At 47.6% G+C, this 15,555-nt stretch overlaps 1 protein-coding gene across 2 annotated transcripts in view; it reads right to left on the bottom strand.

Moving 5' to 3' along the window:
- DUSP22 (dual specificity phosphatase 22) overlaps positions 1 to 15,555 on the bottom strand; it is an 86,512-nt gene that overhangs the window by 36,551 nt on the left and 34,406 nt on the right. The window contains exons 1-2 of one of the 2 annotated variants that reach the window (XM_042806700.1): positions 9,706 to 10,014; positions 3,615 to 3,648 (exon numbers count right to left, since the gene is read on the bottom strand). In XM_042806700.1, coding sequence (XP_042662634.1) covers positions 3,615 to 3,648; positions 9,706 to 9,726 — 55 coding nt within the window. In that variant the 5' untranslated portion in view covers positions 9,727 to 10,014. Of the gene's footprint in view, positions 1 to 3,614; positions 3,649 to 9,705; positions 10,015 to 15,555 lie in introns of those variants that run through there. The other variant, XM_032991947.2, reaches the window with a different exon arrangement.

Genomic DNA, 15,555 nt, shown 5'->3' with positions numbered 1-15,555 from the left:
TCAAAATTTCCCCCAAGCTAGAGGCGAGAAGTTAACTTCCTCTTTCTCTTTCCTCATTTTTCTCTCTTAGCCCCCCACTCTCCAGTTTGCAAAGAAACAACTCCTCCTTAACTTTCACTGAAGAAGCCTGAGAGCTCGGTTTCCTTCTGGGCTTTCAGACCAAACTCAGTCTTGGTATTTTGTATGGACATTTGTGGTTCTTCTTGAATTTTTCTGCCCTCTAGCTGTGCAATCTCAAATACACTCTCTCAGGAACATACCACAATTTTAATATGTTACTGATGAGCAGAATCAGATCTTATAAGATAACAAGCACTTAAGCACATGCAGAAATCTCTGATTTTTCAGAAAGTTTTCCAGAGACATACTGAAGTCCCGTGGACTCAGGGGGATTTCAGCACATACTTCAGTGTTTTCCATAATCAGGACTACACATATCTTTCTACCCTAAAGTGGTTACAGAAGCACCTCTCACTGCCTAGAGGTTTGCACAGCAGCCAAAACAGAAGCAGCAAGCTCAACTGCCATTTCTGCCACAGATTTATTTCTCAGGTTTTTCTTGGGACTCGGTTTATCTCCCAGTCAAATGAGGATGAGTTTACACTTCCTCTGTCATGGATTGTTAAGTTGATTTGGCCTAAAAAGACAGTAAGAAATCCTACACATAAAGTAGAAATATTGCTGAATATTGAATAATAATTCCGCAATCAGAGCAATTGCTAAATGCCTTCTCCAGACAACGGCCCTCCAGGATTTCAGCGTTTAACATCTTTAACATCCTGCTTCCACTCACCAGGAAGGCACCTGGACATCTGGAACAACTGTGCCTCTTCCCAGGCTGGCAGTGTCCCCAGAGGTCTCCCATGCAGCAGGGAGACAGGAGTGTGCTCAGAATGGTATTTCAACCTAGCTATAGAAACCCTGCCTGCCCAGGCGCCCTGCAGAGTCACTGGAGAAAGGAGGGGAGGCTATCCTCCAGAGGGCAGATCAGAGCAGTTCAGAGATTCCCCTGACTCACCTTCTGGAGAAGCTCCCTCCTCTCTACCCTCCTCACCCTCCCCACACAGGGAGCCAGAGGGTGCCTGGAAGCCTCAGCCCTGTGCCCAGGCCAGACGCACACCACCAGGGTTCCGTGTTACTCCTCTTACTGACAAGGTGCAACTTCATTCAATTCAAGCTATTGCTCTCAAGCTGAAGAAATAGGAGGCTGTTCAGAAGTACATTACAGGAAATAATTTTGTAAACCCATGTCTTTAAAAGTATCTAAACATTTCCGCTGCCCAAATCAGGATACCCTAACCAATCCCAAATGCTTATGCTGCTGAGTATTTCTCAGTCAACCATCCCCTTTATGGCAGACCTCAACATTCATTAGTCACTTTTTCAAAAGTGCCACGAATCAGAACATGCCCCAAGAACACGGTAATGCAACTCCTCCAGAAAAATACACTGGTGATTAACCAACAGCCTGTTCCTAAATAGGATGAATTCACTGCACAGAGAGCCCATTGCAATTGCTCTTAAACAGTGGGGCAGGGCGGGTGTTGAGGGGCAGGGAATGCAGGAAAAGATAGAATTAGAAAAATTTGCTTTTTTATCTGGGAAGCACTGCAACACCAATCTTCTCTCTTATTCTCCAGGTACAGCAGCTAATTTGAGATTATAACAGATACTCATGATGGTAGAACATAATTATTAAATGCAATGCAAGTAAAGGTCATAGCAATAAATAAACCAACCTTTTGTTTGTGTTTTTAATCAATTTAAAAAACAGACTCTGTAACACAAACACTGAGATTAAAGCCAACCCATGCTTAGTCTCTTTTATGGAGGCAGCTGAAGCTTCTCAGACTCTGATTTTTTCAGCTAGAGTCCCAGAAAGACTGCCCACTCACCTGCCCCCGCTCTGTGCATAGAAGTGCCCTGCCATGCCATTTAAGGACCATTTGCAAGGCGCAGAGCCGAGTGGCCAGAGCAGCACGAGCGAGAGGGTTGCAGGCCCTGGCACTAGCAGCGACGCTGCCTCACTCCGCAACCTTGCCCAACTCCCCTCAGCTGGTCAAAATGTTCATCGGCTGAAAACAGAACTGCACCATGAAACAGATGCTCTGGCTGAGTTTCGCTCCCCTGGGTGGACCACTGAGGGCATAACCAGCAGGATGGCCACAGCCGGAGGGACAGATTGAACGCCACGTTCCCTGGGCCCATCCTGCCCACCCTGCCAGACAGCTTGAAAGCTAAAGGACTCCCCTATCAAGCATCCTTCCCCCCTCCTAAATTACTTGACAGGAAAGAAAAATTAAAAAAGAAAACAAGAAGAGGAAGCAACATGGCTGTGACCAAGTTAGTTTTGTCACTGGCCCATGCAATGGTCCGTCCAAAATGTTTTCAAAACCATCTTCTTCCCCTTATTTTCCTCTTTTCCTGCTTTCTTTCTTTTTTCTCCTTTCATTAACTACTTCCACCAGTATAAACTCACTTCCACCTTCTCGTTTTCCTTACCATGGCATGATTAACTCCCTCTCACATACTAGCTGTTGTACTTGTGTTTGCAACCCAGTGTGACAAAATTCAGCTTTTAACTTTGCATATACCTCCAGGCTGTGTCTCAAGGTGATCGGCTCTACTTCCCAAGGGGCAGCAAGCACTGGACCAGCAACATGGGTCAGCAGGTCCAGAGGCAGGTAAATTGGGCTAAAAACACAGGTTTCAGGATGGGGGGGTGCAGGGAAGGAAGGGTGGGCATGAGGCAGAGAGGAGGTGCAGCACCATCTAAATCCAGTGCAGTCGTTGTCCAATCTTAACAGGCCAGCTGTGGTATCAGACCAGAAAGGGCAGGATACCAGAGTAGCTCCTATGAGTCCTGCTTTGCTGTTCTACCCAGGTATAGGAAATACAAGGTCTACATGTATCGAAACAACTGCACGGGCACCACTGGCTTACTTCTAAATAGGGACAGTCAGCTGAAAGTGCTGCTAACAGAGTGCTTTGAGAACAAGTCATTTATTTGGATGTCTACATAAAGCATCCTGTGTTTTCAAAATATGGTTCTGTCTTTCTATACACAAAAAATAAGTCTCATGTAAAAGGAAAAAAAAAAATAATCCAGAGAATCTTACATCTGCGACACGTACACTGCGAGTATCAGTGGTCAGAAAGCAATCTGCAGACCTATCAGACTCGCAAAGAGTGATAACAGAACTCTTTAGCAGTTGATATAAATAATGAAAATAATGAAAGCAATGAGCGGGAGGCATATTAAGCCTTTACTTATAAGGAGGGCTTGAAAAAAGCCTTACAAAGAATCTGCCTGGCTCACAGGCTTGCCTGCCAAGCACAGGAATCATTTAAGGCAGGCCAATGTTTAGGAATTCCAGCTGAAGCATGCTCTGAGGAGATGGCGTTCATTTTTCTTTTCTTAAAGTACTTGCAGCACAGCACACAGATGTGAGAGCAAACAAGTTCTTCTTGAAGTGCTACCAGGTGAATCCAGAAATGAAGCAAGATGGGGTTAAAGAAGCTGCAGAGATGTCAGAGAATTCAGTAGGCCTGCAAAACAACACCTTAAGACCCCTGCTAAGTAATCCTAGAGATAATGATAAAACTAATCTTACCTTTAAAGTTGCCAATGAACAAGCCAGGCAGAATCTGTGAGAAAGAAATATAGTATCAAATATAGATATCTTGTGGTAAGACAATTTGACAAAGTTCAATTTGCATACAGGATGGAACATACTACTTTAGCAGGCTATTGTCAAATGCAGTCTAAAAAGCGCTGACAACATTTTGTGCCTCTTTGCAACCTTCTCAAACTACATAGCTCTAGGTACGCTGTGCTTTGAGAGCGCTCGCTGACAGCTGGGGGTTGTTAATCGTGCAGACTCTCACCTAATGGGGCCTCTCCAAGGATAGAAAAAGTGGTTTACAAATACTAAGTGGGCCTTGCAACACACCCCTTCCCCTGCCTCCCCTCCACCCCCGCAGCAGGATAAGAGTCACCCTCATCTAACTAATGATGAAACTTCATACAGAAAAGGTAATTTGCCTAAAGTTGCTAAGCTAGCTGGACAAAGCACTGCAAAATGACATCCTTGAAGTCTTTTTGAAGTGCCAAGCCATGCAACTCAGGGCTGCAGCTCTGTGGGGCTCTTCGATGGAGGAAATCACTGCAAACAACGAGTTGTGTGTTCACACGGAAAGAGAACTGATGCAAGTCCTCAAATTGCATGTTTCTCTCCCAGATCTGCTCACTCACCCCAACACTCCCAGAAGCCTGCACAGGTCTCAGTTACAGGACTTTCTTTAACTGGGGAGTTTCAAGGTCAGCCTGAGGACCTGTGCATGCACACATATGGAGAGGCAAGTGACACTGCAGTGCTACCCCTCCCACCCTCTCACAACCCTCTCAAATTGGGGACGGCGGTAAGGACATGGAAAACCCCCCCCAGCACACCAAACACACACTTTCTGGCCAAGAATTTCATTCTCGGCCACCTGAAGTCTCTGACCCACGCCCACATCCTTTGAAGAGACCCGAACTGTGGGATGAGACCATACAATCTATTTTTCTTTGGTGCATGCAGAGCATACCACCAATACAGATATGTCAGCGCTGACTTCCTAACGCCTTAGCAACACCCAAGTGTCACCACAACAGCAGCAACAGTCTCTCGGGCGCAGCTATTTAAAGGGAAAACTCCACCCATTTTGCTCGGTCTGGCAGCCGCGAAGTTCCGAAAGTCATGAAGGACTTTTCATCAGGGATTATCACCCCAGTCTCGGTTTCGCCACAGCCTTCCTGCTGAAAGGCAACCCAGCTTACCACGCAAAGGTTAGCAGGCTGGCAGAAGGGCCTGCAAAATAACTTCTGATCTGCCTTAACTGCAGGGCCTTCATTCGATAAAAACATCGTGTTCACTGTTCTTTATCTAGCCTTGCAGAAAACAGAATGGCTGCAGCACTTCTTACATTCCCCACAGCTTTGTGCAAACATTCCTCCCTCTCAGCTTTGCTGGGTGATCTCTCTCTCCCTGCCGTGTCATACCAGCTCTTACCATGGGGCTCAATTCTGCCATCGATTTTGAAAGACCCCTTCCCTGGGACCCTTGCTGTACCCTGAACAGCTTACAAATTAAGGGCTGCGCAGCATCACCAGCTCGACAAGAAAATGGTTCTTTAGTCTGGTACAAACAGGCACCTGTAAGTTTCTCACTGATAAACTCAGACAGCTTTCTCCCTTTTCCTTGCCTCTTCATTTTTTATTTGTACAAATTCAACGTTCATACAAAGGTAGCAAAAAAACCCAGTGGGGTAGTTTCCGATGCCAGGGTATCAAGTAGGGAAAAGAACCCTTACAACATTCTGCTGTCCTTTTCCACACGCACAAGACTCATGGTTTCATGGACTGACTCATTATTTTAAGCACGCTTGATGACTCTGCTAGAAGCACAGCTCAAAAGCCACCATCCCAGGCTAAGAATCAGAAGCAGGTAGCTGCTCCGGAAAGCAGAGTACTCAAGTACCATTGCCAATGGCCAAATTCTGCAAACAAAAAACATGCTCTAAAGCAAAAGAGAGTCGAGTGGTGAATGAATCTTACCAACCAGATCACCTCGGCCACCTCCCTCAAGCTTAAGAAAAAAAAAAAATCAAAAAATGAAAAAAGCCTTTCTGACATTTTTAAATAGTTGTTTGGTATTTCCTATCTGCAGCACAAATCTCAAATCATACCATCACTACTGTAGACTATAGCATTTTAGACTCCAGGATATTATTTCTGCATCAAATATGTGCTCTCAAGAGAGGATAAAAACATAAATTCTAGTCACAGTCAATAAGGTCAGACATTATAAATTAAAGATACCAAGAAACACTGGTGGGTTGCAAAAATGAGGCTTCTTAGAATGTTGTTGGCAAAGGAGGAAAAATCCAAAAGCTCAAATTTGTGCATCATGAAGCAAAGCTGTATGCTAGGTTGAAAATTAGGACACCGTGCAACCAAGTACAGATGTTAGCCCTGTGGTCCTAGTCATTCTAGAAGCAAGAAACATTACTATGGGTGAAAGCTACCTGGAAAGAAGTGAATCTTCATGCCGTGCTGACTAATACTTCTGCACTAGACTATGGCTGGGAACTTTCAGCTGTGTCATCTCACACTGCCTTCAGCAACTGCAGCTCCAGGCTGCACAAAATTAAGGCCGATGGCTGCTAGGGGCGTGTGAGAGAAGGGGTGGGAGTCAGAAGAGAAGAAAAATAAGGTGGCTGTTTTTGTGAACTTTTCAACCACTGCTTTGTGAATAAAAATAGTAGCCTCTCTATATCATCCGAAACATTGAAAAAATGACCACGGATTAAACAACAGATGTAGAAGAGTACATAACCAAGCAACAGGGACAGCAACGCCTGCCTTCGTTCCCATCTCGCATGGGAACAGCTCATGTTCACCACCTCGCACAAAGGCAGAGCTGTGCAACGGGACAGGCTAATGCTTCTCATCAGTCCTCCCTGAAAATAGCCCTCTCTGGAAAATGGCTTAAAGAGTTACCTTGCTGCTGTTTCCTGTACAGACACATGCTTATAATAAAGCATCTAACTCCTTGCCCAAAGCTTCTTCTAGATGCACTAGTCCTGATGGGTGCTCCAGTCAAATCTGTGGGGCTTTTTGCAGAGACAGCCAGGCGCTGTAGAAGGAACAGATGAGCCCACCTTGTCCAGTGGTATAGGAGTGGCACAGGTCAGGAAGAGGGATTTGCTGCTGACGTGAACTGGTGCAGCTTCCCTGGCTTCCATAGAACTGGTACCATCAACTGTAACTATTCACGCTGATTTACATTTCTTATGAATCAGCTCCTACAACGAATGTGGCTTATCCGCCCTTTTTTGTAGAGATAACACTCAACTCACCCCTTGAGAAGAGTCTGCATGAATAACGGGCAGTTAACTGTAACAGGACAAACAAGAACTAAAACCCAGGAAAAACTCTTCACTAAGCATATCCTGTTCACCGATAATCAAATCTAAGTACTACAATCTCTTGTCACCATCTCAGCCGCTAGACTTCAGCTCCTTGAAAACATCTTTGTAATTTTCAACCACAGACTTCAACTTGAACTTCGAATGCAAGTCAAAGTTAGACATTAAACGTGAAGACAAAATCAGGCCGCCCAGACAGTTTAAGTCAGACCCCATTACTCATTCTGTACTTAAAAGATGTAAAAAAAAAAAAAAAAAAAAAAAGTAAACCACTGAAAATTAACAGTAGCTAAGTCAATGCTCACTCACTAGTCAATTCTCCTTCTCTGAGCAGAATAAGAAGGGTATTTATGAACCAGTGCTTTCAGTTTAATTTGGGAAAAGTCATGAGACTTGGGTGGACTTAAGGAAAAAAACTAGGCACAGTTAATTTTACAGAGAAAACTAGCAACAAATGGCAAACCCCACCTAAAAAAGAATGCCAGGCCTCCAGCCCTTGGTCAGCACTAAGGGCTGCATGAAGTCAGATGCGATTGCTATTTGCTACGAAATACATCAATATCATGTGACAGAAAAATAGGAGGCGACCATGCCACTGAGAAAGGCTCAGCATCCAAGAGCAGCCACAGCAGCTGTAGCAATCTTCGGAGCTTCTCCTTACCATACTCATTACAGGTCACCACTAATCCTCTTCCCTGGCGTCAGTACAAAGAGATTCCCTAAATGAAATAATCCACCATCTGATAAGCTGCTTATTTTCTCCTATCGTCCACATATAGCTCTACCACAAAAAACACACTTCAGTTGGAAACTAAGGCAATTTGTATTGATAGACTGCAAAATAAAGGCAAGCCACTAGCCACCAACATCAGCGTTGATGACTCCACACCTCCTCTTGCCCCCTGGCCTTCGCCAACTCACAAGATCAAAAGGAACAGATGATCCAGGGGCACATTCTGAAGGTGACAAGTACCAGACCTACACGCGGGACCCCTACAAAAATAAACCCTGATGGCCAGTACCCAATGTGGCTGTAGCCTCCTTAAAGGAGCCAGCTCCTCCCAAACTGCTGAACATTTCATCCTCTTGGATACAGGCATAATAAGGGAGGAGAAAAACCAAAGCAGTGCTATGCTTGTCTCAAGAGCTCTGGTTGGTATGGGTCAGAACAACGCTTAACAGAATTAAAATGACCAAATTGCCCAGAGTCACAGATTGTCAATTCTTGACCACATGGTATCATAGCAAGATGTAATACAGAGTGCTAAACTTCAAAGGGTTGAGAACTGTCCTTTTTTTCCTCTCCCCACCAGATTACAACTTCGGCATCCCATATCCTGTCCCTCTAAATGTTTTGATAATTTCAAACATTCCCAGAAAAATACTACAAACATACCAGAATTCTAAAAGAAGTCTCTCCAGCTGTGTTTCTTCCTAACTGGCCACTCCTAGAAGGCACCTCCAGGGAGTGGCTGCATATCACATTATCCCCAGACTTTGAAACCAAAAATGGCGAGAAGGACACAAGGGAGGTTCTACCTCCTACCCGCTAACTTGGTTGGACTAACCAGCCAGATCTTTTCCCTTCCTAAAGCGTGTATTACAATGTCTCTATCCATAGGATGAAAAGGTTTCACCTCCCAGGTAGCATGCCAAGCACTCTGGAAGGTCACCAGTCTGACTTCCAGAGGCAAGGATGGACAATTTGCGAGCAGCTATTTCTAGCTCAGCTCTGCTTCGTCGGAGGCCACGCTCGCAGCAAAGCTACTCCCAAAGCACTCAAAGCAGGATGTTAGACAGAAGAGATGACTCAACTTCTGTCCTCGTAGTAATCTATATATAAAAGGCTAGTTACCACCACACTTTCAAACCTGGGTTTAAAACAGAGGTGGAGATACTGAGAAAAATCACAGTTGTCCCTTGACAACCACCACACCATGCCAGGGCAATGGGTGCTTACAGTAAATCCCCGCTGCCAAAAAGCCCACACCCTTTGCAAAACAGATCCATCTTCCTTCCTCGCTGCCATCTCCGCTGCGGCCAAGCGCTTTCCTGTCCCACCGGCCGCGGGGCCAGCCCGCACCCACCGCCGGCTCCGCGCCCTGGGTGCTCGCACGGGAGGGCGTGGGCAGACACCCCCCCCCCCCCCCGCGGGGGCGCGGGCCTGCTTTGAAAGGGATGCGGGGGGGCGAAGGATGAAGAAGTTAAATGATTTAATCCCGCGCTCGGCCGGGGTGACAGCCCGATGCTCCAGGTCCTGCCGCAAGTCAAGGGGTCGCTGGCTCTGCCCCAAAGCGCGGGGGGGGGGGGGGGGGGGGGGGGGCACTGGCGAGGAGGGCGGCGGGTGGTTGGCCCCAGCCCCGCCGGCTCGCTTCGCCCGGCGAGGGGAAGCCCGGGCGAGCATCACCGAAACCAGGGTGTCCTGTGTGTGTCCCCCTCCCCCACGCTGCGGCTGCGAAGGAGGCGCGCCCCGAGGGAGCGGCGCAGCCACCGTCTCCTTCCTTCCCCCCCCCCCCACCCCGGGGCGAGGGACCCCCGAAGTTGAAGGGAGATGCCTCTCCCGCCCTGGGCTTTGTTCTTTTAAGCGGGCGCCCGCCGCCCAGGGGTGAGACAAAGGAGGGGACGGCCCGCGGGTGGGGGGGGGTGGGGGACACACAAACACACACGGACACGGACACCGGCGACCGCTGCGCCCCGGCACTCACGGACAGCAACAACGACGAGCGGCATTACCTTGTTCATCCCATTCCCCATGGCTTAGGCGACCCCCGCGGGAGGAGCCGGCGACTGCCGGCTAGCGAGCTGCCGGCGGCGGGTCAGCGTGCATGGGACCGTGCTTGCCGGGGTGGGGGGACGGGGACTGGGGACGAGCTAATTGTTAAATAAGGATGGCCGCGGCTTAGCCGCCGTTGGGAAGGGTGAGGCGCATCTCTCCCCCCCACCCCCCCCCGGCCCCGCTTTGCCCTGGCCGGGGCTTTCTCCCGGCTGGAGGCGGGTTTCCGCTCGGCCGCCCCCGGGAGCGGCGAGCTGCGGGGCCGCGCCGCCAGGAACTGCCTCCCGCCACCGCCCCCGCAGCGCTGTTACAGCCCCCGCCGCACCCTGGGGTTTGTAGTCTGCGCCGCCGCACCGTACCGCCGCACCGCTGCCCGCCGGGACTACAAATCCCAGCGGCCCCCGCGCCGCCGACCTGCCCACCCCCTCCTCCCCCCCACACCTGTAGCGGCCGGCGGGGCGCCCGGCCTCGCCCCGTTCCTGAGGGAATGAGTAAGCGCCGGCGGCGGGGTCGCGGTCGCCTTCTCCTTCCTTCCCCCTCCCTTCTCCGAGCTGCCGGTGCGCCCGGGAGGGGCTGCGGCTACGCCGGGCTGGAGCGCGCAAGGTGCTGCCTGCCCGCTCTCTGCCAGTGCCGTAAACCGGCCGTTTGTGTCCACCTCCAAACGGGCCGTGGCGGCGGGAGAGGGCGGGGGTGTTGTGTCCCCAGATGGATGAAACTAGGAAGAAGCAAGTAATCCGAAGCAAGCATGGCGGAATCGGGCTGGCGGAGGTGGGAAGGGAGCTGTGGAGGTTGCCGGGTCCAGCCCCTCCTCCTCAAGCCGGGAAAGGTGCTCGCTGCAGGGTCGCGGCTCCTTCCAAACCCGCGCTTTGCTCCCCGACACGCAGCTACCGGTGAAAGGATGCGGCCACATCCCTCGAGCCTCAGCGATGTGGTCCGGGGAGGTGTGGTGGTGGGATGGGGGATTTGGTGGGTAGTGAAGGAAATTTACTCCCAAGAGTTAATGTGATAGGGAATACAGGCAAGGGCGTAAGGGATGCACACAGCTGAAATATGCAGGGTCAGGATAGTACCGCATAAGCTCTCTCCCATTAACCAGCGCATTAACCCCCCAAAAACAGTGAAGTCCTTAGTGGCTTGAATGAAAACAAAGGATGCTGCTGTGTAGCCACTGTCAGGCTCCCTATGCGTTTATTACATGCGTCAGTGTGAAATATGTATAAAAAGTGATGTCAAGGTGTCATTTGTTGGGCACACTTTGGTAGAACTGGGCAGGTCAGGGCCATCTGCAGCCCAAGGAAAGCAGTGACAGGGTGAAGGATGGAGAACAGGGTAAAGCTGACAGGCAGCAAAGCCAGATACCACATAACTGAAGGATGAACTCTGAAATGATGGATAGATGAGTGATGGGGGACTCTGGTTCCCAGTGCAAGCACACTCTAAGGGGACGATTTCACAACCTCCAGTTTCAATCAAATGCCAGCTGTTTCCAAAGAAGTGGTCACTCATCTTCCACAGTACAAATGTGACCCTTTCCTTCAGCAACCCTCGGCACCTGTCTGACCCAACACCGAACTTGTGCAGAGATCAAACCCTGTAGAAAGCTGGGGGGTGACAGCCTGCTCCCCGTGGCGTCAGACCAGCCCACACGGAGACAGGGAGCAGGGCCAGCCGCCTCAGCAGTGGCACGTCATCGGATTGCCGTGTCTTCAAACACCGGTGGTGTTCCCACCAAAGCCAATGACACGCTTGAAAATCAACAGAAGTCAAGCCTTTGGTTTAATTGCCTAGAAAGGTGGAAAACTCTTGCCTTGAAACAGCCATGTCATCACCACAGATGCTTAAATCTGAGGGGAAGGGAACAGGCCCGAGAGCAGCGCTGCTGGAGGAGCAGAGCCCGGGGCAGCTGAGGCAGGACGGGCTGCTGAGCCGTCTGCAGCTGGCAGGCAGTTTGGTGCCAGCTTCCACGACTGGTGTGTCGAGTGACTGGCGAGGAGGCAGGGTGCTAGCAAGAGGTTTGCTGAGTAATCTTATCCTGGGGTTGTAAGAGGAAAGCGAGCAGCATGGACTGCTGAGGGTAGGCCGCTTCTGCTCTATCTGAATTGGGTGGCCCTGGGAACATGGCAGAGCTACGCCTCAGCCCAGGTTAGGGGAGGCTCAGTGCGAGCCAGCCCACACTGCATACCCAGGTCGCCCACATGGAACCATGACAGCAGGGCAGTAGGAAGCCAACACATGCTTCAACCTGGGTTGTTTGGGATCAGGACCTTGGCTTCACCTCATGCCTCCCTTGCCCCCAGCAGCATGCCTGGCCCTGCCTCAGCTCACAGCAGAACGGCAACACCAGGGAGACGCTGATTTTGCTTTTGAACCATTCCTGAACCTCTCCATCCCTGAGGCTTCACAGAGATTGGGGGCTGTATCATGTCATCATCAGCCTCAAAAACATCAGAGCAATCTCTCTGTCAGGCCAGGAAGGATAGCCACCCTCTTAATGTACTGCGCTTCTCCCTTCCCCCTCAGTACTGCTGAAAAGCACAGCAGTGAGCTTTATCACAGATATTTGCTTTAATATTTAATTGGCAAAGCTCTCCAGAATGTAATTTACTTTATTCTCATGCCGTGCAAAATATAACCGAGATCCAAATGGTATGAATCATGCCTTGCCATTATAACTACTAAACACATTGTGCCCCCAAAGTGAAAGAATTCCTTGTCAGCAGCTTTGACAGGTAGCTTCTTTTTGCGAGACAAAAAGACAATAAATAATATCCCTGATAACTGCAGGGATTTGTGTTGTGCTAAGAGGTCCATGATAACTGGAAAGCCTTGCGGTCAATATGCTGGAGGTCTGGGCTGGTCAATTCAGTTCCCCATAACTCAGTTTCTCCATCTGTAAAATGAAAATAACAATATTTCTGACCATTGCAAAGAGCCCTGAAAAGGTAATGGGCAATTCATGTGAAATTGTTATGTTATATTAGACAATACAGATGAAATACAAGTATTTATATAACTTAGTCATCTGACATTTTTTTGAATGGGAAGTGTCACACATACCCATTCTTCTGAATGGAAAGTGTGATTCTCTGGTTTATTTTCAAGTTTCATGACTCCCTTCAGGATGCCTACTTCAGCCTGCAGTACTTTCCCTTATTAGAATTTTATTGCATGCATGCAGCTTTTTACAGTGAAAGAGCAAAAATTAGAGTGGGAAAGTGTAACATACCAAGATTACAAAGCAGTGGGAGGAAATCCACTTCTCCCTTAAACATTTACCACGATGTATACTATCTCCTTTTCTTCCTCACAGGTCTAGAGGGGGAATCCTGATACTGTTGCCAGACCTGTCTCTCTTGCCAGTTATTCCAAAAACTGATTGTTTTAATTCTTCATCTGTTGTTTCATAAACTACCGCATAATGCATATATGGGGGCAGGTCTTCAGCAAGCCTAAATCATCATAAAGTGTTTATCCATTATCACTTCTCAAGAACTTACTCCTTGTGCTTCATATTTGCACTGTTTCTAATATTTTGAAAGTCCATTTTAAAAAGCAACCTATCCTGAAATGACTGGACTGAATAAATGAACTCGGAAAACACAAGCAAAAAGCTCTTGCTTAATCTCACAGCTTTCAGTATCCCTGAAAAGAGATCACTTTAGCATGGCCTGTAGTCCTACAAATCGGGGGATTTTTCTACTTCTTTATGATATAAGGATGATAAATTGAGTAATCCCTACTTCTTGACTTGGCACACAAATGTATCTGGCAATGCCAAGTCTTCAGCAGCAGTGATCGTCTTCTAGGCAATTGCCTGAAAACTACCAACCAAATAAACCGATACTGAAACTGAACCTTCTTAAAAATTAGAGGAAACTTCTGCTTTGACAGTACTCTAAGCTTACTATGTTAGAAATAAGTAAGTAAATACCCTCTACTTCTTATCTTCTGATCTCACTTTCTGTAAACCCTGAGCTCACATTCAGCTACAGGCAGAAGGCATGTTGGCTATCCATGATCTGTCAGGAACCGATAAGACCTGGGCTGGGTTCCCCTGAAGCCACGTCACAGCTTAGTTCTCAGAGGTGTCAAGAAGGGAGATAAAAAGGCCGATTGGTCATAAATAGCCAGGTTTTCCTCTGAAATAGAGTGATTTGACAGAAAGCAACTGTTTCACCAGAAATAAATAACAAAACCTTAAAATTCATAAATAGCAGTGGGTTTTCTTTCTAACTGTGCTGAGAGGGAGGTCAATGGAAGGAAAAGAGCTTGGAGGATTTGTTGCCCTGTCTTTTAAAATTTCTACTTGGTAATAAGCAATGGTAAAGCATTTCAAAGCCTGTTTTCTGGATAGAAGAGATAGCACCCTGATTTACTGCCACAAATCAGAATTCATTCATCATTTGACAAATTCACTATCTTACAGCCAAATCTGGCTTTTATTATGTCACTGTGAATCTGCAGTAACTTCATCAAATCAGTGATTTGCAGCAAGCTTTTAAGTCCTGAAACTGAAGGGAGTTACCATTGTGGCTTGCTTCAGCAAAAATCAGCTCTTGAGAAGCTGCTCTCAACAGGCAGAGTAGCTGGAAGACCATCATTTCCCTCTGCCTCGTACTTGTCTCGCTTCCCCTTCCATTAACGGGTAATATCAACAGAATATGGAGCACACCAGGATGTAAGGGCTGAGCCAGCAGATGAGGCCAAAGTGGCACAAAGGAGGGCCTTGCGGAAGGCAGGTCTCAAAAAAAAGGAACTGACAATTCAAACAGGAGGAACAATGCTAGAGAATGCCTGAGAAAAGCTTACAGGATAATTTAGATGTAGGTTAGCTGCCATGGCAACTGTGTACCAGATTACTGCACTTCCCTGTCTCCAAACCTGCCAGCAGCTACTTTCATTTGTATGTACTTCAGGCTTTAAAAAAAGTGAATCCACCTTAAAGCTCGGGATGGATTGCAAATGAAGTGCAGATACTGGGATTGTTGTGGGGTGCTTGGACTAAACATATAGAAAATAAGAGACAGAAAAAATAATAGGCCTTGAAAATTCTGATTTCATTAAGTGGCTAAAAAAAATACATAATTTCTTTAACATTTATAGCAGTCAGTTCTAACCCATAATTTATGCTTCTTTGACTTGCACATATTTACCAGGTCAATTTGACACCTTTGCCTCCAGTGTGTATATAAGAAAGAAATTGGTCCTGGCAGCAGCTCTACTTATTTTTCACTCTGAGAAACTGCTGTGTTATAAAAAGAATAAGACATTTTCTTTTAATCCAGAATTCTTTGGAAATATGGTAAAGTTTTAGATCCCTAAAGAATAGAAGCAAGGCTATCAAAAAGCATGCTGCAAGGCACATGTATATTATTAGTTACTAAGAATAGTCCACTGCTGAGTGTGAGTGAAAATATCCAAATGCGTGCCCTTGATAAGCTAGGTATGTATTTGTTTCTCTGGGCACATGTCAGTGTCCTCAACAGATGGAAAAATAATATTATAATAGCCTAATCTCTGCTTCCAGTTCATATACATGTAATCCTAGAGGAATGCAGCCGTCACAACACCTCTCTGCAGCAAGGCAACAGACCGTAATATCCATAGGACTTCTCTTATACCATCCATGAAAGCTTTTCAGAGCAGAAGGAGGTCAGTTTTGAAGTTCCCATTGAAAGTTGGTGGACATCATTGAGATGTCCAGCCATCAGTCGAGAGCCATTAGGGTTTGACCCGCCAAAGTCAGCAGGATTCTTTGAACCGGGCGCAGAAGCAGCTGTGGTCAGTGCCAGGAGGCAGCTCCTCACCCC

This window comes from Tyto alba, unplaced genomic scaffold (assembly GCF_018691265.1).
Source record: "Tyto alba isolate M040663 unplaced genomic scaffold, T.alba_DEE_v4.0 Super-Scaffold_48, whole genome shotgun sequence".
NCBI classification, from domain to species: Eukaryota; Metazoa; Chordata; class Aves; order Strigiformes; family Tytonidae; genus Tyto; species Tyto alba.
The sequence above is the reverse complement of the archived record's forward strand: the minus strand, read 5'-3'. Positions and strand labels throughout refer to the sequence as shown.